This window comes from Carex rostrata, chromosome 5 (assembly GCF_964058835.1).
Source record: "Carex rostrata chromosome 5, lpCarRost1.2, whole genome shotgun sequence".
NCBI lineage: Eukaryota > Viridiplantae > Streptophyta > Magnoliopsida > Poales > Cyperaceae > Carex > Carex rostrata.
The window spans coordinates 3,185,490-3,209,901 of NC_135922.1; the positions used below are offsets into that span (position 1 = coordinate 3,185,490).

A 24,412-nucleotide genomic window follows, 5' to 3' on the forward strand; every position below is an offset into this window, starting at 1 on the left:
TATTATGCTTTCATTTTCAGAAATATAATAACTTAAAATATAAAATTTAATTGTCAAAATTATATTGTTAGATAGGATCTATGTTATTTTCTCTATGCACATGTAAAATATAGTGGCATTTCAAATTTATTTTAATTATTCTCAAGAGCCTGAAAAAATATACTGATGTGAATAAATAATGAAAGTTGATTATTTTTAACTTATTGATTCATATAATATCAAAGTTGGAAAATAATAACTGGTTATATACATATAAAGAAAATAATATAGATCATATTTAATGGTTTTATTTTACCAAATAAAGTTTAACATCTTTTATTAAAAAATAAAAAAATAAAAACATGACATAGACTCAAAAAATAAAAATATTTCAATCCCGCTCGTCAAAAACTAAAATAACGTAGAAAGTCCAACATAAATGGTACTACATTATAACTTATATAAAGATCATTTCTTCCATCAATAATCTTTTTGATGGACTTGTCTTGATGCTTGATTCTGTGGACCCATCAATAATATATTTACAGATTGACCCTTGGCCCCAAAATTCATCAATTTTGAATCTGGACTTGATTGTTACCACGTGGAGAGAACCACAAGTCCATGAAAAATAATTGTAAACAACATTAGACCCGGACACGCTTAGGTTATTCTTAGATAAGACATATATCCTTGGGCTACATACATTCTTTGGACCAAAAACACAAATTTACTTTGTCCAAGTCAACCATAAAATTTTAATTAGATAAAAAAATCTACATTTAATACCTTAATTTTAAGAAGTTTACTAGGAAAAGAAACTAAAATGGTCATTTTGTAAATTTCCCATTCTAATTCTCGCATTCCAACAGCATCAATTCATGCTATTACTAATAGCAGCAGCTCCTGCATTCTCTGATGGAGCAGTAGATCGTTCCCAGCTGTCCGATTAAGATCTGCTGGTGCATCCTTCCTCTCCTCTCTGGTGAAATAAAGTTCTGCTTACCGCCTGAGACCGTACCCCTTACTGTTCATAAAAAATAATTGTAAATAAATTTGAGGCTAATTTTTTTTGCTGAAAGTTTTACCCATAACATAAAAAAAATTTAAAAATCCGAACATAACAACACATTTGAGAAATCGGAACATAGCTGTACCGTTGGCCATGACGGTACTATTTGCCTCCTATTGCTGGCATTGCTAGTAGTATTTGTTATCATATCACTGGCAATGCAGCGGTAGTGGGCAGTTTAGGTTTTTTTACATCTTTCTTGGTTTTTTTGTTATATATTTTTTCGTAGATTTTTGTCTACTAATTTAATAAACCTAGTACTGTGGCGATGTTTTTTTTTGTTATATTGTTTTCTTGATTAGCATAATGTTGGACGATGTTGATGCGTAAAACACAATATAAGCATCCAAGTGAACTAGTATATAAAATAAACACAAGTCCAAGCAAACAAACAAAACATAATACACTACAAAATACTAACAATCCAACAATCCAACATAAAAATACCACAAGTACTGAGATGACGTAAATCTATGCAGACGTCGTTGGTCCTTGGGAGACAAAGTGCAATTGCCAGCATCCTCCTCCTGTATGATGTCTTGGTGTGTCACTGGCGTCGGCATCACAAAAAGGACTATGTTGCTGCATGCACGAAGTCTTGGCAATCCGATTCGCCTGACTCTTGATCGTTGGCCCTCGGGGAAAAACATCTGTGGTGCCATCTCCTCATAACTGAACCATGGCTCCTCTGTACAGAGATCCTCTAGGGCCTCCTGCACGACCTACATACAAATAATATTAGTCGTGATATTCAATAACTACTTACTTGAAAAAGTAAAATATTGTTTTATGTTACCTGTGTGATTTGTGCAGGATATGTTGGATATTCTGGTCTTGCCTCTGGTGCTCCCTCTTCGTTGTAGTATGCATTTCATCCACACATGGAGTACAACCAGTCTTGATCCGGATAAGGACCACCATCTGCAGGGGTATCTGGCATCAGTGTGCTACGTTCCTCTGTAACGACCAGAGGAACATGACGTTACCGGCACCATTCTTGAGTTGGGATGTCCCTACTTTCCTCCAACCCTTTGTAACTACCAGTTTAATAGCGTGAGCACACGCATGCAAATTAAAATGTACAAATTAAAATGATACATTTAACATATGAATTTGTAATTTGTACGAATTAAGGCATTTACCTAGGGACTGGTAACTCTGAACCAAGTCTGATATTTTTAAAACCTAAATTTTGGTGTTCCGAAAACAACCAACTCTGGTATTTTCAAAACCTAAATTAAATGTGGAGTTGGTACTAGTAGCACTTCGTTTTAAGAAGTGCCTTTTTCCAATTGAAAGTGCAAAATCTGTTGAATTTAAATCTCTTTATGAAGCTACCTCAAGATGCAATGTACTATTGACTGAATGAAGAGAGCCCAAGTTAAGGTCGAGAGATCTTGTTCAAGCAAGCCTGTTCGAGACCTTCTTTCCAATTTTGACCTCACCTTGGGTTCAGTCGGGTCTCTGATTTTCTATGTCGATTCACTGGCAGATGATAGCAATTATGGGAATTATTCAATCAAGAAGTACAGTTTGGATTGGTACATGAGGCTGGATTCTGCGGCGGTGCGTGCATTAAATGTATTTGAGAGCAAGACTGACCAGAACAATAATTTTAGCATGCTCGGTCTAATGAACTGTATCTGTACTGCTGGTATGGATAAACAGCTCCTGAATCGGTGGCACCTACAGTATATACCAATTGAGGCTAGATTTTTGTTTGTTAAATCGGTACAACAGTATAATACCTTACTATTGGCACCGGCAGTATATACCAAATTAGCGAATACTGATTTTGAATGCAAGAGGATTCATTAGGGAAGTTCACTGCTATGGTTGAGATTACAATTGACCTCTATAAAATAGATAACAGAGAGTATATGATCTCACCGAGCTATGAAACAGCTAGCTTCACTGTCACGCACAATCCTTCACCTTCACTGTACCTTCATCCCGCACGACCCTCCGCTGTCATGCATGATCCTCCACCTTCATTGCACCTTCCGTCTGGCTTGACCTCCATCACACGCGCGACCCTAATTCAGTTTTCTGGTATTCTGGTAATATGGAAAAACTGTTCAGTACCATAATAACACAAAATGGAAAAATACGAAAGTTGAAAAACATGAGAAATGAAAAAGGTGCATGTCGGTGTATATAAAATGGGTACTAGAATAACATAAAACGAAAACATCACGTATTGGAGATATGTCCATGAGAAATTTAGACTATAAGTACATATGAAAGTTGATGTACTTTCAACTTTCGCATTTTCAGTTTCTCAAATTTCCACGTACTAAAGGGAATTTAAAGTAGGGGGCAAAATTGTCAATTAGATATTTATTAATATTAAATTGAACTTTTTATAGAAAAAAATCAAGAATGGGTATATTAATAAAATAGTTATATTTAGATGGGGAAATAACTAATTTTCAATTTTTAATGGAGAAATATCTAATTGAACAAGTTATATTGGGCTCATGGGCATATATCTAAATTTCTCTAAACCGTCAATCCTGCAAGATAAACAAGCAAGATGCACAAACAAATTGAAAAAAAAGAAAAGAATTAGAGAAAGGGGATTGGAACCACTAACAAGGCAACTTCGTATTTCCCAATAACAAAAGGATTGCAATTTAAGCTGATCCAGCCCTTCTCTGTTCACCACCTCCCGTTTAGCTTCTTTATCATCTCGAGGGCTGTCAATCAACTGCCAATGTAAATTAGATATAACATGCTGGAAATCATCTCAAGGGCTGTCAATCAATAGAAGTTGTTTGGTCCTGTAACGACCAAATGTATTATAGCATTGGAAATCATCTCTTTTTCTTATTCTTTATTTTCTTTTGTCTTATTCTGCAACTTGGGTTATTATTTTTTAAGCTTAAGCATGGAATTCAGAAAATTTACCCGAGATAGTTGGTACTGGTATTGGTACTGGTTGGGTCTGCTATTAATAAATATATATTCAAGTGTCTCTAGCTTCTAAATAATCTAATATATGTATATCTTTTAGTGTTGTACCCAGACCTCATCATAAGTGATGTTGTTTCTCGAGCACCAGTCTCATCAGAGGACAATCACCAATGGTAATATGAGGTCTGAATTGAAGACTTCAGCAGCAGGAGAGATGCGTATGTTCCTACAGTTTTCAGTTTTATCAGGCTATGAAAACCTTCCAACACAGAAATTATACAAACTTGTGCTTAAGCCCCTCTGACAAGAAGTATTTTCCACAATTTTGCAATTTATAAAGATAGACCCTCTAAGATTTCAAAATTTCACAATTCAGTTCATGGAGATTGTATCAGAAAATACAAAAAAATAAAAATGCTTTGTAGCAACAAAATATAAAGCTGGTACAAGGTTTATTGAAAAAACGGATTTATCATTTAGAAAATCCATAACTAAAAAATGGCATGCTGAAACAAATCAGCAAGATTAAGCTCCTCTAATCAAAGTAAAACTGTTAAAGTTCCACCTTATTTACCATGTAATGTGTCTGATATCATATTCATCATATTCACACTACAATATTCAGTATATGAACAAATTTAAAAAGTCACAACATTTACATTGTAAATAATTAAAACATATGATCTGTGTTAAGTATCGTACCTTCTAATTTTAAGAATTGATGGTATTTCTACTAAATCAATACGGACTGCCAATCAGACCTCAGTCATGAGCAGTCAATCCCCCACCTAAAAGAGAACAAAAAAACCCAAAGAAAATAGTTAAAAGAAATTTTACACTTATTAGCAATTGGATTGTATGTGCTAAAAAATTTTCATGTAATTGAATACATAAATTGAGTTTCATGTTACCTTAAGAATGAAGCAACTAATAGCTTTTAGACTCGCTCGTCTTGCTCGCCACCCTTTCATGTGTTGCTTATGAGATGAGATCATTGATATCCTAACTATGCCAAATTAGACCTCTGAACTCTCTGTTGCCAAAAATAATTACAATGGGATATTAATCAAATGGTCATTCTATGTGTGTTTGTGTGGTGTTGAGATGGACATCCTTTACCTAATCATAGAAGTAGCTGTTTCCGTTGGTACCAAAATCCATCATGGGGCAATTATGAATTTTAACCATCTCCATCGTGGGGTGTGACACATCACCCGGAGGGAACTGTGCCTGTAACCCTTTAATTGCAGTAAGGTTTGAACACTCACGGATGATTAATCGCTGAAGCTTGGATTGTGGCAAAATGTAGATTTCAGGAAATCGGCAGTCAATTATCGTTAATTCTTTCAGTTGATATGGAATAGTTAAAACCTCGTGAAATTGGGGACAAGATTTAATTGTAAATTTCTCAAGTAATGGGAGATCTTCTTGTAGAAATTGAAGTGATATGAGCTCAGGACAACCCTCAAAAACGAGGTCCTTGAGAAATAATACGTTCCTATTCATCCAATGAACCAAGAACAGCTCTGGACAATCATAGATATGAACACTCCGCACCTTAGATTGTAAGGAAAAAAATATTTCACGAATACTGCAGGATTTTATTTGCAGTACTTCAACTTCTTTTGGAATTTTTAGGAGTTTCAACTGCGGACAATTATGGATTACTAACAGCTTACATCTTGATGGTAAAATGATTTCACTAATTCCACAGTTGATTATCTCCATCTTATTAAGTTCTACAGCTGGGATGGCTGAGAAAATCCTTAATTTGGGGCAATTAGATAGCGATACTCTCCCCCGAGAAAGTGGCATAAATTCTCTATAGTCGAAGATATTTTGAATCTCAGATTGAAAACCACTATTTCTTTTATCCATCTGCTTCATTTCATCCAGGATGGCTGAGAATATCAATAATTTGGGGCATCCAGAAAGTGAAATATTCACAAGGGAAGGTAAGTCCCCAATTTTGTAATAAATTGAGACAAGCTCTCTACAACTAAAGATCGAAATCTTTTGAAGATTAGATAGTGATGAGAGGTTAATTTCTTGGAAGCCACAATATTTTATATCCAGCTGCTTAAGTTTTAAGGGGTTGGTCGAGAGCATAAACAAATTGGGGCATCCAGAAAGTGAAAGCCTTTTAAGTTCAGAGTGTGAAGAGAACTCGATTTCTTGACAACCACATTCATTTACCTCCAACACATCAACATTTTCTGGAATAGTTACTTTCCATACTTCAGGGCAATTATTTATGACGAGTTTCTTAAGGCAGGGTTTATCACCTGTTTTCCACTCCCCCAAATTGAGCATGTTATTGAATGAAGGTCCTTCACATAATTTTCTAGAAGTGTCACCACTCCCGCAGATTTTGAGATACTTGAGATGTAGGAGTTGACCCCACAATGGCTGCAAGAAAGGCAAAAAAGTAAGCTCCGAATGGAAGTGCAGAGTTAGAGTTATCAGATTGGACATTAATGATGGATGAAGCAACCAAGAAGGAACTCTTCTTCCTCCATAATTTAATATCACTAGCTGTGTGAGGTTACCATGAGGTTGGAGGTTCTCAAGTACACCTTCTATCTTTTTATCATTCTCATTTTTTGCATTGGTACTTGAACTGACAGCTATACAGAATAATGGATCTTTGTATTCATCTCCCAAAAACCTTTTGCAAACATCATTTTCCTCGAAGTTTAGAATTAACTTGCTTAGATTTGACTTTGATACAAGATTGGCCTTCTTAGAGCACTCGATATTACCAACGTTTTTTAGCCCTGAGATGGACATCGACCCACTAAGCCTATTCATCATATCCCTTAATTCTCCCAGCCCCCGGGTCATGTCACTTCCCATGACTTTAAAGTGCCCAGTTAAAGTTTCAAGATTTGTTAATTTTCCAATTCCGGATGACAGGTTACATATAAAATGCTCGGATAGTTTTAGAACACGTAGGTTTGTTAACTGCTCTATGGTCCTGGGCAACTTTGTGAGTTTGTGACAGATATCTATGGATAATGTATCCAGATTGTGAAGTAGGGATATGGATTCAGGTAACTGCTCGATTTTACCACTACACAACCGGAGAAACCGAAGGTTAATAAGGGATTTGATGTTTTCAGGTAACTCTAGAAGAATATGGCAACTTATATCCAAAGTTTGAAGGTGGTAAAGAAGACATAAAGATTCAGGAAGGCTTTCTATCCTATCATCTTCAATAGAAAGGTAACGCAAGTGCTTCAACATGTTGAGTGTGTCTGGCAGCATACAATTCCCCAACTCAAGAGCTCGCACATAAGTAATTTTAGAGAAAATGGCAGAATCATCTATGTAGTTTCTTGGGTATCCCATACTAATATCTTCGAAGTTTCTTGGGCATTCCCTTATATATGTTCGAATAACCTTATTGTTGCAGGATGCTAAAACACCTGACAATTCATGTTTCTTGGTTAAGTATAGGTGGTTTATTTTGTATGAACTATGCCATAGATTGTCATTTTCTAAAACAGGCTGGTTTGTCCTTTGAGAAATGGATCTTGCTAAATCATGTATTAAATCATGAACGTAGCATTTATTGTAATACCCAAAATCAATGAGTGATCTGCCTTGCAATTCATTTAAGTACTCACTTCCTATTTCTTCTAATGTTTTCTTAGTTCTTGATGAATTGCTATTAATGTAACCTTGCGCCATCCAGAGCCTAACCACATGGTCTCTATCAATCCGTTTACCTTTTGGAAACATGGCTAAATAAACAAAGCATGGTTTGAGATGTAGCGGCAATTTCTGGTAACTTAACTCTAATGGGGTAAAAATTTTGCCACTCTCATCTACTTCGGATATATCACTTTCCAAAACTTCTAGCCATTTCTCTTCATCCATATCATATCGGAGAATGCCTCCTAGCACCTTGGTCACCAGAGGGGAGCCTCTGCACTTCTTGACAATATCATAACCAATCTCAAGCAATTTTCCATTTTCACTTGCCTCTCCATTGTTAAAAGCAAAATGCTTGAACAGAGACCAACATATTCCATTAGGTAAGTAATCCAACTGAATAGGAGATGTTGTCTGCATGATTTCAGCAACAGTGGTATTCCGGGTTGTTGTCAATATTTTTACAGTTTTAACACCTTTTAAAGCAACCTGAAAGTGTTCCCACAGTTCTGTATTTTCATTCCACACATCGTCTAGCACGAGAAACAAACTAGCATGCTTTATCATTTCCTTGAGAATATCTTGCAGTGTGTTTAGCTCAGAAATCTCACAAGTTATTCTGTTGATTGATTCAATTATTGCTCTAGTCAGGCATACTAGGTCAAAATTCTCAGAGACTGACACCCAAGCTCTCTTGTCAAACAACTGCAAGAACTTGGAGTCATTGTAAACGAGTTGAGCAAGCGTGGTCTTGCCCAACCCGCCCATCCCAATAATTGGAAGAACCGTAAATTGTGGATCATTTAAAGGGTTGAGGACGCTAATGATCTTCTCCTTCTCCTTCTCTCTACCAAAAATAGCTCTCTCATCCACATGAGAGCTGGTTGGTGGCCGGATTTGTGTACCTTTAACCAGCCGGGTCCCATCATCCTCCCTCAAATGAAGATCCCTACGAGCATTTGAAATCTCTTCAAACATTTCTGTTATACCTTTGATCTTCTCTGCCATGCCATCTGGAATCACGACCTTGGTAATACTAAATGAATAAGAAGCAATGGAGGATGATGTGTCCATCTCGGCAAATTTTCTCTTAGTCCCTGTAGAATTGTATATCAAACTTTCTCTTATCCCCCATGTTTAACTCAATATATATATATATATACATATATATATATATTACAAATTCCTTGAGAATTCAATAAAAATTAACACAAGGGTTACCTCAAGGATTTTTTTAGGTTTTCTATTTTTTTTCTCATGTTGGTTTGGATGGAGTGTATGTGGTTAAATTCCATACAGATAACCTTTTTTTAGGAAATGGGGATACAAAAAGTGTGACAATTTGAGCTGTCTTATTCTGGTACCACTTCGGCAGTATGCCAGTAAAGATAAATGGAAAACAACTCAACTGACACAAGTCAGCATACACACATGAGAGCCAGTAATACAAAAGAAGTGTGCTGAATTTTGATAGGTTTCCGTAAAATGAAGAAATAATCATTGGACATTTCATTGAACATCTTGTATTCACTAATTAAAGTACCAAATTGTACAGTTAAAAAGGCAAAGGGTACCAAAAGAACAATTAAAAGCATACCCCCGTCCCTATGGTAGGCCTCAATAGCAGCATCTCCTCTCTCGACGATGGATCTGAGCACCTCGTAGTAGAACTCGTCCAGCACATCCTCTGCTTGGTAGCCCACACCTCTTAGCTCCGCCAACCACAGCTGAACAGATTCGTCATGAATCTCCCTCTCTTCAGCGTCCTTTAGAATGGCCTGGATCCTCCTAAGCATCCGACTCAGCTTCTCCAAATCCTCTCTAACACTTTTGTGTTGGTCGGTAACAGGTGGATCCCGGTGGTGCGAAGTGGAAGGGGTGCCACGAATGGCCTCAAGGAGCTGGGTGGAGAGGGATTGGATGGAAGAAAACAATCCGGACGCCATTAAACTTGTGAGTTGAATTGAATTGAACTGAAAATGATCTCTTTTCAGTGAGAGTCTCTCAGTCCATACTCTGTTGCTGGTTGATAGATAGAAAGAAGGCTAGTGGAAATTGCTTTTTCACTTTTTTTGTTTGCACCTTTGCGGAGTTAGTAAGCAAGCCATGGGTTTATTCACTGTGCCATACTTGGCTTAGGAAATCATGCTGCAGGTCGGAGACGGCTAAAAATTTTATCCGCTTCTTTCTAATTACAACGGACTATTGTCGTTATGTTGCCAGACCGAATCTGCTAGGAAACTGCATTTCGTTCAACCGTTCAAATTTTTACATAGACAAATTTCAATGAAAATCAACACTTGGACGAGAAAAAGTAGAAATATGCTTTTTAAAAGAAAAGCAAAAGATTTCATTCCCACCCATATAGTGATATAGACTATTTCCTAACGCGTGAAGGCATCTGTACTAATAGCTGCACATGCAGAGGGCTCCGCCACAAGGGAATTAGCAATTTCTGAGTTAATTCAAATTTTGAGTTTAGATACTGACCGTCTGATTTAAATCCTGAATTATGATGAGACGATCCAGAGCCAAATTCAAACGGTCCAATTTGCTGTAGTGGGATGCGGACTCAGCCAAAGGAATCTTTAATTTACACTTTAATTCAGCCTTTCATGCATGATCTAGACTAGTGATGTAAAAAAGTCACGGTGTCACTCGATATGGCATGGCATGTGTGCCTGTTACGTGTTGTGACTTGTGTGTCTCGTGCCGTGATTATTCGTGCGACGTGACAATTTTTTATAATTTGGTATGGCACGGCACGTTTAAGATCAGATCTCGGCATAGCACATCACATGGTCACATGAGTCACATGTAATTAGGGTCATTAAATCTTGATCAAATGGTGAATCTCGAATAAACTAACTTAAATTATAAGAAAAATTAGTTAAATGTGACCAAACGTGACCTGTACATTTGGGCACATCATATGTGGTCACAACGTGTCTTGGTCATGGAGTGACTACCGTGACCATTCATGTGCCGTAACCATCCTTTCGAATTTGATCACGACATGGCATGACACATAAAAATTTGACTTAATCACGATACGACACAGCACATAATCCAAATCACAATATGACTTGTCACGGCATGGCACAAAAAGCCTCATATTTAAAACCCTGATCTAGACTACCACATCAGACCGACAACAATTGTACAAAATAAATTACATATAAAATAACATTGCATCTATTTGCTATATAAATATAGAGTAGGGTTAAAATGCCCCATTGTTTTTTGCCCCAACCATGCCCCATCTCTATATCTTCGTTTACAAAGTTCAAATAGTCAATCCGAATCGTTCATCTTGTTCTACATATTAAAATGTGCTTAGAGACCAAATTTTATATTTTTTGGATTTTTTTTACTATTTTTTTAGATAGGTACAAAATCACTACATCTGGACCATCCAAAAATGGTGATTTTGTACCTATCTAAAAAAATAGTAAAAAAATTTCAAAAAATATAAAATTTGGTCTCTAAGCACATTTTAATATGTAGAACAAGATAAACGGTTCGGATCGACTATTTGAACTTTGTAAACGAAGATATAGAGATGGGACATGGTTGGAGCAAAAAATAATGGGGCATTTTAACCCTACTCATAAATATATAATGGTCAATCATTCCATAATAAGGTGGACATAAAAATGACTGTGAGACTGTCAATTGATTAGTCTGACAAAATAATTTGGTTTGCTGAGGGCCATTAGCATTAACTTGGGTGAAACCCAGACTCGAGATGAAATAAGTAATGCAAGTAATGTAATTAATAACATGCACAATTAGGAGTGTCTATGGGTATAGTATACGGGTCGGATTGAGACATTTTCATACTCATACTCGAAAATTAACTTACTCATATTCAAACTTTTACTCATTAAGAATTAGCTTACTCATACCCTACTCTTTCGGATTTTTTATTAATCGAAAATAAATAAATAAAATATCGCGAAAGGAGATTGATTAGGTGGAAATTCGATATCTAGGTAAAACAGATTGGTTTGTGAGATGAGACATTTTACCCTGTCCTATCTAATTCAACTCCGTCGTCCGCTAATCAAATTAACTTTAAACAGAAAAAATAGGGACGTTATATTTGTTCCCGTCCGCTCCTTAATGTTTTGGAATGATACTTGGTCCCTAGTTTGTTACTGAGATAAATTTTTGAGGTTTGAGGTCCCTTGCGAAATGATTTTGTAAAGATTATCTAAAACTTTGTTGTATTGATTTATAACTGGATCTATCCTTGACTTATATCTTTGTTGTATTGATTATCTATAATTTGATTTATAACTTTGTTAAGATTATCCCATCTAATTTCCGAGAAGTATCATTCCAACGCATAAACGTGCAATTAATTCGTTCCGCTTCTCGGACGGGACAATCTGCACCGTACTAGGATTTTTTTCTTCTTTTTTTGTTGTCGGACGGGAATGGATTTACCGTCTCTGGTTTTTAATTTTTTTTCATTTTCTAGCAGGACGGGTTAAAATTGCCCGTCTCGTGGGACGGGATAAAACAACCCGTTTTACTTACATACCGAATTTCCATCAAAACCATCCCGTTTTGTGACATTTTTTTTAATTTTTTTTCAATTAATAAAAAAATCGGCCCTTTTCTTACCCATACAAAACGAATAACCCAATCAACGTAATGTAGGCAATTTATAATCAACCTGTTATTTTCCAATTTCATTTGCATTTCAACCTTTGATTCTTAACAATAACAGGGACATAGTCAGCAATTGATTCAAATGTAGGCAAAAATTAAAGATTGAGATGCGAAAAAAAAAAAAAAACTGGGCTAGGCAAAGTTGAATTTTGGAATAGGCAAGCCCACATACATATGGATTTAGGCTTAATTTTTAACCGATATTTTTATTTATTGAAAATAAAAGAAAAATATATCTTAAAGGGGATTGATCCAATGGAATTTCGATATTTAGATACAACGGGACCGTTCATTCTGTCCTATAGACGGAATAATTTATCCCATCCTTTTAATTCAAAATCTAATCCGCCACTAATTAAAAAAGAGTAAAACTAGGGTGCTCTTAAGCTCACCAAAGTTTTGGTGAACTTAACTCTAAAACTCGTAAAATCGATTTCAAATGACGAATCCGAACCATTGAAATCCGCTTACCTTACGTGTGATGCATCTACATATGAAATTTTTAAACATTCGAATTAATTTAGTATAAAGTCAAGCGGTCAAAATTAGAAGTTTAATAAATTAATTTTAGTGCATTCATTTGTAAACGTTTTTTGACCGCTTGACTTTATACTAAATAAATTCGAATGTTTAAAAATTTCACATGTAGATACATCACACGTAAGGTATGCGGGTTTCAACAGTTCGGATTCGTCATTTGAAATCGATTTGATAAGTTTTAGAGTTAATCTCACCAAAACTTTGATGAGCTTAAGAGCACCTTAGTTCTACTCATTAAAAAATATGTATATGAAACGGGACAAACTATCCCGTTCGAAGGCAGTGAAAAAAAAAAAGCTGGACGGGACAATCCCACCCATCCTAATCCAGTGATTTCTTTTTTTTTTTACTAAACTAACTCTCCATTGTCTAGTGCCACACAGACGAATTCGTATCCTCCAGATATCTCAAACTTTGCATGACTTCATGAAAAATTCCAACCATTTAAAATACGTTATGCACGAATCTCAAAGCATACATAAAACTGACCCCACATCACCCCCGAATAGGCACTGGACACGTCGGTCACGCAAAAGTTGAGATATCTCACAGGTGACAGGATACGCACTCCACACAGACACACACCATTCATTGATTCAAAATAAAACAAATTTCTTGTTAGTATAGAATCTGATCTCTTGTTGCACTAACTGTGTGAGGTTGTGTATAGACACTTTCAAAACTCTTCTAAGACTATAATTACACTAATGTACAACTCTTAAGCACGCATATGAATTATTTATGAACGCAGCAGACGATCCGAATATTTCTAAAATCAATAGGAGGCTATTAGGCTAGCATGGGAGCAAGAATAGAAATTCCAAAACCAACTACAAATTTTACCAAAATATATATTTCTTAACTCAAATTTTACCAAAATAAGCCTTGGAAAGGATGACTACTAAAGAAAGTGTTTTCTCTTTGATTGAAAATTGGTCCCCTAAAAAACTTGGAAATAACGTATGCCCCCTCTAAAATTCATAATATCATATTTACTTTTGTAAACTTCAAAAACTCAGAAATATATCCATTTTCTATTAAAACTTATTTTAAATTTATGAAGTATCCATTTTATCCTTCATTAAAAACATAAAAAAATATATATGCAATATGTTTTAGAATAATTAAATTTTAATATAAATCAATCTAAATGTAATAATAAAATTATATGTATAAATACAAAAACATATAATATATAATATATAATTTCATATTTATTAATTACTAATGAATATGAAATAACTCTTACTCATATTCTTATCCAATAAGTTAACGAAATATTTTTCTTACCCATACTCATATCAGATAAGCCAACGAAAAGAAGAAAAATCTTAGCTATACTTGCCTTATCAAATACTACATACGAGTTAGATAAACGATTAAAAGGATTTAATTCACACCCTATGCACATCTGGAAAAAAAGAAATATGATTTGTATATCCTCAAATACAATAAAATAAGTGTGAATGCATGGATATTAAATTTGAGGTCCTTTCATCACATGCATATTTATTAGCTTCTTTCATCGCTCCAAAATATTAATATATAACATTCGCATCTTATCTTAAAAAAATAAGTAAAAGAATAAAGAAATAAATATAAAATTTGGTGTCCAAGTAAATTTTATTATGAATATTATGTTGAGCGGTTTGATTTAATTATTTGAATTTAAAAAAAAAATATGAAACATGATTGAAGAATGAAAAACACGAGACATTTAAACCGTGCTCATAGCAAAAACTAGTCTTCACTAGTAACTAAAAAATATTTCCACAGTAATATTTTAAAAAAAGTTCAATTACTAATATGAACTGATTTTATGATCATTTCATATTTAAGATATTTAATTTCCAAGTTTAATATGAACTGTTTTGTATCCCAAAAGTACTTCTCCGCCTAATAAACTTTACCTCAAAGTCCCCGAAACTTTCAATTTTCACTAAGGCATACTATCATATATGCTTTTCGACATTTCTTTCATTTGAATTTATGTTTCTCCCTCTGTTATTTTATATCATAATTCTTTTCCAACCCTCTCAATTCTTTCGCATTTACCATAACTATAGTTAATTTAACTATAATTTGTTTTTATTATTCTCTCTGTGTGTATTGAAATGGCCCTTGTATTTTATTTATTTGTTTTCTTTTTTGAGTGGGACATAATTTGAATTTTTACAATATTTGAAAAGTTTTTCATAGCACGGAGTGATCCGTAATTTACATTTCCTGAAATTTGTATATTCCCTGAGATTTTTATATTCCATAATCTATCTTCATACATAAATTAAACAAATTTGAGTGAGTCTATGCTACTATGCATAGCACATATTGGTTTGTAATATGGATTCATATTTTCATTTTCAAAATTCTAACAATTGATGTGAACCGTTCAACATAATTTCCATATGAATATGTATTTGTGTACCGAATTTTATATGTTTTAAAAGTTTTTACTATTTTTTTAGATAGGTAGAAAATCACAGTTTTTGCATGATTTAGAATTTTCAGATCAAGTCATTTTCTACTTTAAAAGTTATTAATTCACAATTGAAAATCATCTTTAACTGTTCAATAGTTGTTAATTCACAATGATAAATTAATTAGCAAAGGATCTGACGCAAGGGCCCTACATATCGGTTTCAGTGTGTTTCTTTTGCTTCGATATTTAGGTGAGAGTGGTGTACATGAACCATTTATGGCAGGGCTATTAGGTTTCTTGTACTCCGTGAGCAAACAATTCGGAGAAGGGGACCGTTTCGCTAGCATCGATTCCCTGTGCCTTTAAACACAAGGGCCCACTTCGTCAGACCTGGTGGAATTATTTTGCTTTCTTCTCAGGTTTTCGTGCTGGCTAGAGATGTCTGGTTTTGCGTTCTGAGGCTGTGTAGCGGGTCCACACTGTCAGGCGCTGCGGAGGCTTGTATTTGAAGCTCTGGCGTTTCTTATCTCCGCTCCGATTTAATTGGAATGGATATGTCCAGTCTAGCACCTCTGTTTCCCTATTTAATGGGTCCCACTTGTCAGGCGGCTCTCTGACCCTGCTTATGTTGGATATCCCCCACTTTTTGCACCCAAATTGATCTCCAATCTTTATAAAAGTCATATCTAATTAACCATTTGGAGATTTTCAGCGTTCTTAATATAAGAATTCGTAGTTTCTCCATCGGCTTCTTGTTTGGAGCTTGGTTTTATCAATGGAGTTGGGCATTGCACCAATTTATTTATTTATTTTTTCCTTTGCTGCCTTTCAAAAATGGAGATGAAGAGGTATTTGAGAAAATCCTTAAGAAAAATGAAACAAAAGAGATGAGTTTGTAAATAGGTCAGGTATTCCTAAATTAATTTTTTCATTTATTCAAGATGTTGGTTTTATTTTATTTTTATTTTTTTTGAATGAAAGGTTATATACCCTAGAATTATATTACATTATTACTACTAAAAATTTCATTGCAAGGCTAGAAAACCCACTGACAACCTTTCGTCAAAAAACCCTACTGGTATTAAAATGCCCTTTATTGGCTTCAGCTACTGAATTTTAGTGCCATAACAAGGTCTCAGCTACCCAAATTTGCATATCAGCCTAGGCAACCAGCAAAACTCAAACCCTAATTTTGTTCACAGGAACAGTAATTACTAGAAAGCTCAGATTGGTACCAAAAACACTGGTACACCACAATGTGAGGCAATTTTGGGTTGATTACCAAAAAAACTTTACTTGGAAATGCCTCAAAACGAGGAAGCTAATCAGAATTCTTGCTAGCGGCAGAGCAATTAAAACAGAGGAGCAGAGAAGAAAAAATAAAAAATAAACTTTCAGAAATAGGCCTGCTAATGAGTGGGTTGAGCCCAAATTCGGTTTGGATCAGTTATAAAGAGTGAAAAACCCAGATTGAACTCAGCCCTGATCATTTTAATTTAAGGCTTGTGCTTCTCATCTTTAGTATTGAAAATTCATAGTTCCGGATAAATTGGATTTAACCAATCTTTATGAACTTATTAGGATATTAATTTTGTACTTAATACTCCTAAATTTAATTCTAAATTGAGTTGTTTCATAAGGTTATTTTATTTCCCTTCTGTTTCTGAAAACAAAATGGGCAAGCATGCTCGTTCAATGTTTCTATCTAAAAGCCTTTCTCATAATTTTCATTTTTAGAAGTATAGGAACAAACCCGATCAACGAAATGTGATACTTGGTGGTTGTATTTTATTATCAACACCCGTTATTTGCCAATTTCATTTGAAGTTCCACCTTAATCTGATTCTTAATAATAACAGGGACATAGTCAAGAATTGATTTAGGAGTAGACAAAAGTCAAATAATGTAGGCAAAAATTAAAGATTGAGTTTCGCAAAAGAAAACTGGGCTACACTTTGGAATAAGCATTCTGGGATAGGCAAAGCTCACATACATATGGATTTAGGCTTAATTTTCAATACCAGGAAATTTTCAAAATCCAGGAGTAACTGCTTACCCCTGTCCCAATGTGACTCTACCCCTAAGCAATAATACAATATTTAAAATGCAACACTAATTGTAAGAGTATTATCAAATTGAAGGGGCAGATTTAAATCAAGAAGCAAAAACATTATATTCTAATCATGTTCCTGCTTTTTTTGACGTTGTCATAAAGGGCTTATACACCTTTAGATGTGATACACTGCCAGAAACATTTCCCGTACCCAATAGCTGTTGGGATTTGGGAACGGTCACAGAAGCGTTCAAAGAGTAATTTCGTCGAACACCTTGTGAGCATACTCCAATACCCGAATAATTGGAGAAATATAACAGAGACACACAAGATTTTACGTGGAAACTGTTATGGGAGAAAACTACGGGAGCAAGGCGCAAAATCACTATATGCATACAGGGTATTAACACTCTCTCACACTCTCTTACAATTACATATACCAATCTACGAGATTATCAAGTATATTCGGTGGATTAGTACAAATTAAGAAAGCAAACCTTAGAAAGAAACTTGGAAAAGAGGCTTTGTTCTAAGAAAGAAGAGAGCTGCTTATCACCAAATGATTCACAGATTGGATCTTTCGATGTCTTCAAATGTCTTCAAATGCAGTTATACAACCTGGTTGGAAGCTGACAACTCATAATTAATTGATCTAGTTTTAATAATGTTGTAGATTACCAGTATCTACTGTTTGGCATATACCAACCTGGTACTGCTGAAACACATGGGGGTAATGATTCAAAATCCTAAATACTTTCTCCAAAAGATATGTCAACACATCCACCTCATCACCCAGAAATCAACCTAACAAATACAAACATAAAACCAATAAATAACTTGTGGCTTTAATGGAATGGAAAATTTTACCCTGACAAAAACTGAAAATACCCCAAGGACCCCATTTTTTTTTCTGACTTTTCTGAAATGGTCACTGTACTAGTTCTTTTTTTACATTCTCACTACTAGATAGAAAATAATTAATTTACATTAATATTTTGAATTTGAAAATATTAATTTACATTAATATTTCTGAAATGGTCACTCTTTCTTAGCCGTGCGAAGATTATCACTTTTATTTCAGAGGCCTTCTTGTACCACTCTTTTTGAGGACTCTCCTCTTTTACAAGAAAAATAAATTCTCGAATCTCCTATTTTAACAATAATCTCGAAATAATCCACAGAAATTTTCACTTGGTTCCCTCTTCTTTTGTTTGTTTGCGTTATTAACATTCCGAAAACTCAAGAACACTCTAGGTGTATTTTTGTTTTTGTTTTGCTTGTTTGCCAATATGGCACTTAAACAATGCGAAAAAAAAAAGAATCAAATGATTTATGTGGGGCACCCATGTAATATCATTTTTATTCGGAAAACCGATACAAAAACAAATTTGTTTACTTCTCCAGTTGAGTGCACTCGGTGTTGCTCTCTTTGTGCAAATGACCAATATATATATATTAATATGGGGTCCACCATTTTTTTTTAATATGTAAATTTAGCACAGAAGAAATGGAGCCACCTCATTTTTTTTATGCAACATATTTTTTAATATGGGGTCCATCTTATTATTTTATTAAATGTCTCAATGTAGAGAAAACAGAGAGAAGGGATGGGACCCATCTCGGATTATTTATCAAGTTTGAATAAAAAACAATGCTTCCAATTATTGTATGAATCTAACAATTGAGATACACTTTCTGTTTTTCTCTATTAATTTTTAAATAATTTCTATGAATAACAAATTCTCGAAAACAAATATGGTTTTATCCATCTGAATCTGCTAATGGTTTGGATATAGATATTCGGAGCGGATAATTTTATTCGGATATTAAATTAAAGAAGAGGAAATGATCCAATATTTCTATGAATAATTTTTTTTTCGAAAACATATCCGGTTTTATCTGTCGGAATCCGAACTATTAGTTTGGATACTGATATTTGGAGTGGATAATTTTATTCAGATATTATATTAAGAAAGAAAAAAATTATCCAAATACGAATACAGATTCTATAGTTAAAACGGATAGGATATCCGAACTATTTGGAACCCATTTTCGGATCCAACACTCTCTTTCCTCTCTCTGCAGTACATGATGGCTCCAAAGTCTTTTAAGTTTTATATACTCTCCATTTCTAACCACTCCAACTCTATTAATAGAGTTGTAGAACTAAAGACTATCCGGACTTTTATTTTATTTTTTAACAAATGGTCCACATAAACCAAGTCCATTGATGTGCCATATTGCTATATTTTTTATTTTTTAACAATCGATGCGCCATATATTGCTTTAGTTGCAACAGACAATCGATGCATAGATTGTTCCCACAATGAGCTTAGATACAAGAGGAAGAGGAGGGTTCAAATGCCTCTATTTTTTTGTCTTCACCATGTCTTCATTTTTCAAAACTTTAATAACTCAAAATTTAAAATTTAAAAGTTAAAATAAAACTGTTAGATGTGATCTATATTATTTTTTCTATGTGCTCATAAAAAATTATCACATTTCAATTTTGTTTTTATGTGAATCAATAAGTTGAAAAATCAACGTCTTTAAATTATCTACATTAGTACATATTTTTACAAGCTTTTGATGACAACAGCATAACTTAAAAAAAAATAAAACATAATCGCAATGCAATATAAAAATGGATAATTTCAATTTCAATTTTTTTATTTATTCATTATGCTTACACAGTTACTGATAATAAATTTTAAAATATGAATATAAATATAACTAAAAATATTTATTACAATTATAAAAGTACTCCCTAATTTACTAGTTTTCACCAAGAACACTGCTAGAAAAATAAAAAAATTCTTTAAAACAAAACAATCAAAAGGTATCACGCAGATGAAATTTTTTTGAAATGTAGCTTAGATACAAAGTAGATGTTATTTTGTTCACTACGTTGTTACAAAATTGTAGTATTGCATATTTTATTTTGCATCTTACACGTTTTTATTTAGTAACGAGTAAATGCATTTTGCGTTTGTTGAAAACGTTAATTGAATGAATAATGTTAAATACGAAATTAATTAACTCACAAGAAGAAACACGACTTAAAAAATGTTCAATTAAATAAATGATCATAACATAAATGGTGCTTGATTGCAACTTAAAAAAGACCATTTCCTTCCATCTTTATCTTGGTTCTTGATTGTGTAGGCCTATCAGTAATCTAATTACCGATTGACCCTTAGGCCCAAAAGTCATCAATTTCTGTGAAATGTTGTTACATAGAATTTATTAAGTTAGACCAATTGGACAAGCTTTAGGGTTGGCCTTAAATGAGACATCTTTAATTGGGCTGCTAAATGTCACTATTTGAAACAAAACACAAATTAATTTAATGTTACTTGAAGAGCATACGAATAAACTATAAATTTAGATTTCATAAATCTTCATTTAATACCACTTTAAGATAATTAGCAGTTCAGCTTGGACTAATCCAATCGAACGTTTAACAGAACACATCCTAATTGAAGACAAAAGGAAAAGATACTATGAAAAAAACTGGATCAAAATTGAACCAGATTTTTTAATTTTGTACTACTATGAAACATACAAAAAAACAGTAAATAAAACTAAGAAACTGCTCTTTCTGATTCAGTCCCACAATCAGTCTAAGAACAGAACAATTAATTAGCATGGTACTGTAACACCAGTGCCAAAAACATCAATTAATTAGCATGGTACTGCGAAGTCTTGGCTATGCAATTCGTCTGACTCATGATTGTTGGCCCTTGGGGTTAACATCGGTAGTACCATCTCCTCATAACTGAACCATGGCACCTCTGTACAGAGATCCTCTAGGGCCTCCTACATGACCTACATATAAATAATATTAGCCGTGATTTTCAATAATTACTTATTTGAAAAAAATTAAAATATTGTTGTTTGTTACCTATGTGATGTGTGCGGGATATGCTGGATATGCTGGACATACGCATTCCCTCCATACATGGAGTACAACCAGTCTTGATGCGGGTAAGAACTGCCATCTGCAGGGGCATCTGGGATCAGTGTGGTATGTTCCTCTGTATTCTCGTTAGATAATATTTCACGCCAGTTGGGCGGGTCAGTGTCCTTCAGCATAGAGACTAGTCGCCTTCTAAGCTCGCATACTCGACGCTACCGGGACCATGCATGATTTGGCATATCCCTACTTTTCTCCAACCCTTTGTAACGACTAGCTTAATAGTGTAAGCACATGCCCTCATAACCTGCAAAGGAAAAAAAATACGGATTAAAATTAAGAAACATTAACATATGAATTTGTAATTTGTACAAATTAAGGCATTTACCATGTGAGTAAGGCATTTGTAATTTGTAATTTGTACGAATTAAGGCAACATACCTAGGGTCTGGTAACTCTGAACCAAGTCTGATATTTTGAAAACCTAAATTTGATGTTTTTGAAGGCAAAATACCTAGGGTCTGGTAACTCTGGACCAAGTATGGCATTTGTAAAACCTATATTTTCGGGCCTAAATCCTAAACCCTAGATTTATACAAATTCTAATAATTTATAATATTTAATTACTAATAAAATAAATAAAAACATATTTGTAACAAACTTAGGACTTCGCAAAGTTTCTCAGAAAGGGTTTGGGAGAGAGAGAAGTGGAAAATGAAATTTTGAAATGGCTTTTTCTAAAACTGCCGGTATTACCCCTTATTTATAGAAATCCGTACTGCTGACATTGCTAGCGGTACCGACAATAAATAATACCACTGGCAATGCCAGCTGTAGGAGACAAATGGTATCGCTGTCAATGGCGGTATGGTTATGTTCCGATATTTTCCAATGTGATGTTATGTTTGAGTTTTTGAATTTTGTTATATTATGAATAAAAATTTCGGTTTTCTTGGAGCTGTCATGGTCATTTTGTCTATGAAATATTGCTGCATTGGATTTACTTTAGATAAGTTGCACAGATACGCTTAGGTTGAGCTTAAATTTTGAAAATAGAGGGATGGCTAGTTGGCTATGCTAAATTCGACCATCTGATCAAACCAGAACCTTGATCCCACCAGGCTCTTCACAGGAAGATCAACACTCTCTACCTCAAATCGATCCAATAAGCCATCAAGGAAGTTCTCAGGATCTTCACAGGCATTGTTTGTGCAAGTATCACTCTTCAGAACAAAATTACAAATGTACTGGTACTGTCGATGCTATCCATCTACCATATCATCAAGAACCTGTGAATCCAAATTTCTTTGTTAATATGACACTGGGTTGCATACAAGTAAGCCATCAATCAACATTTATTACCCCTTCAGCTTGGATTAATCAAACAGAAGAAAACCTGGTATTATTGTAACTTTGCCTTAACAAAAATTTGAACTGCTTTGGTTTAATTTTCAACCAACAATAAAACCTAGGGAATTTTAGATATATGCCCATCATAACTTGTTCAATTAGATATTTCCCTATCCAAAATTGAAAATTACTTATTTCCCCATCTAATCTAAAGATTACTATTTTATTAATATACCCAGTTATATTTCTTTGACTAAAAAAAAATCATACTAATATTAATAAGATATCTAATTGACAATTTTGAGCCCTACTTTAAACTATTCTGTTATTCTCAATCATATTAATATTATGTAGAAATTTGAGAAACTAAAATGTGGACAGCATAGCTGAATTTCTCGATGATTGTCAGTTCACAAATGTGGAATCGGTACTGGTAGTACTTGGTTGTAAGGAGTGCCTTGTTCCAATTGAAAGTGCAAAATCTGTTGAATTCAAACCTCTTTATGAAGCTAACTCAAGATGCAATGTACTATTGACTGAATGAATAAAGTCCAAGTTCAGGTCGAGAGATCTCGTTCAAGCTCTAGGCAGGATTGTAAGAGGTTCAAGCGAGCCTGTTCGAGAGCTTCTTTCCAATTTTGACCTCGCCATGGGTTCACTCGGGTCTCTGATTTCCTATATCGATTTACTGGCAGATGATAGCAATTATGGGAATTATTGGATCGAGAAGTACAGTTTGGATTGGTACATGAGGCTGGATTCTGCGGCAATGCGTGCATTAAATGTATTTGAGAGCAAGACTGACCAGAACAAGAATTTTAGCTTGTTCAGTCTAAGGAACTGTACCTGTACTGCTGGTATGGATAAACGGCTCCTGAATCAGTGGCACCTGTAGTATACCAATTGAAAAAAACTATTGATTGTTAAATCGGTACAGCAGTATAATACCTTACTATTGGCACCTGCAGTATATACATTAGGGAAGTTCACTGCTACGGTTGAGATTGCCATAGACCTGATAAAATAGATAACGCAGAGTATATCATCTCACCGAGCTATGAGATAGAGCTAGCTGCTCTCAAGGATCAACCCTCCTTCATCCCGCACGACCCCCCACTGTCACACGCAATCCTCCACCTTCCCTCATTTCATTTTACCTCTGTCACACAAAACTGTTCACCGAGCTATGTCCAGATTTACCTCTGTCAGACGTGCAACCCTCATTTCAGTTTGCTGGTATTCTGGTAATATGGCAAAACTGTTCAGTTTTCTGTTCTACTCATCATTTCAGTTGATCAGAAAATGTGGAATATATGAAAATTGATTTATACTGATATAGTCATTAATGTATAATGAGTAGATATGAAAGTTCAGTACCATAATAACATCAAAATGAGAACAACACATATTGGAGATATGTCCGTTAGAAATTTAGACAATGAGTACATATGAAAGTTGATGTACTTTCAACTTTCCATATACTGATGGGAGTTCAAAGGGGCAAAATGTCGATTATATATTTTATTATATTAATTTAAACTTCGAAGTGAAAAAAAATCAAGAATGGGTATATTAATTAAATAATTATATGTAGATGGAGAAATATCTAATTGAACAAGTTATGATGGCCTCATGATATATATCCAAATTTTTCTAAAATGTAAATCCTACAAGATAAACAAGCAAGATGCACAAACAAATTGAACAAAAAGAAAAGATTAACATTAAGGGGATCATAACCACTAACAAGGCAATTTTGTATTTCCCAATAACAAAAGGATTGCAATTTAAGCTGATCCAGCCCTTCTCTGTTAACCACTTTACCGTTTA

At 34.4% G+C, this 24,412-nt stretch overlaps 3 protein-coding genes across 4 annotated transcripts in view; 1 reads left to right on the forward strand and 2 right to left on the reverse strand.

The window, feature by feature from the left end:
• Window positions 1-24,412, forward strand: part of LOC144554229 (uncharacterized) — a 102,721-nt gene that overhangs the window by 65,899 nt on the left and 12,410 nt on the right. The window lies entirely within an intron of this gene.
• LOC144554227 (uncharacterized) overlaps window positions 1-24,412 on the reverse strand; it is a 73,953-nt gene that overhangs the window by 45,431 nt on the left and 4,110 nt on the right. The gene's annotated exons all lie outside the window — the stretch shown is intronic.
• On the reverse strand, window positions 2,398-9,738 carry LOC144554221 (disease resistance protein RGA2-like). Its single transcript, XM_078302538.1, has 8 exons — window positions 9,222-9,738; window positions 5,087-8,721; window positions 4,879-5,000; window positions 4,670-4,755; window positions 4,082-4,193; window positions 3,648-3,761; window positions 2,942-3,108; window positions 2,398-2,536 (listed from the first exon to the last, which is right to left on the reverse strand). Exons 1-2 carry the CDS (start codon window positions 9,568-9,570, stop codon window positions 5,087-5,089), a joined length of 3,984 nt encoding a protein of 1,327 aa, XP_078158664.1. The 5' UTR covers window positions 9,571-9,738; the 3' UTR covers window positions 2,398-2,536; window positions 2,942-3,108; window positions 3,648-3,761; window positions 4,082-4,193; window positions 4,670-4,755; window positions 4,879-5,000.

Bases quoted from the DNA above. Each gene is read 5' to 3' on its own strand.
- LOC144554221 (XM_078302538.1), bottom strand. From the start codon at position 9,570: ATGGCGTCCGGATTGTTTTCTTCCATCCAATCCCTCTCCACCCAGCTC. The intron at 8,722-9,221 runs GTATGCTTTTAA...ACAATTCTACAG, and splicing joins GGCCTACCATAGGGACGGGG to GGACTAAGAGAAAATTTGCC.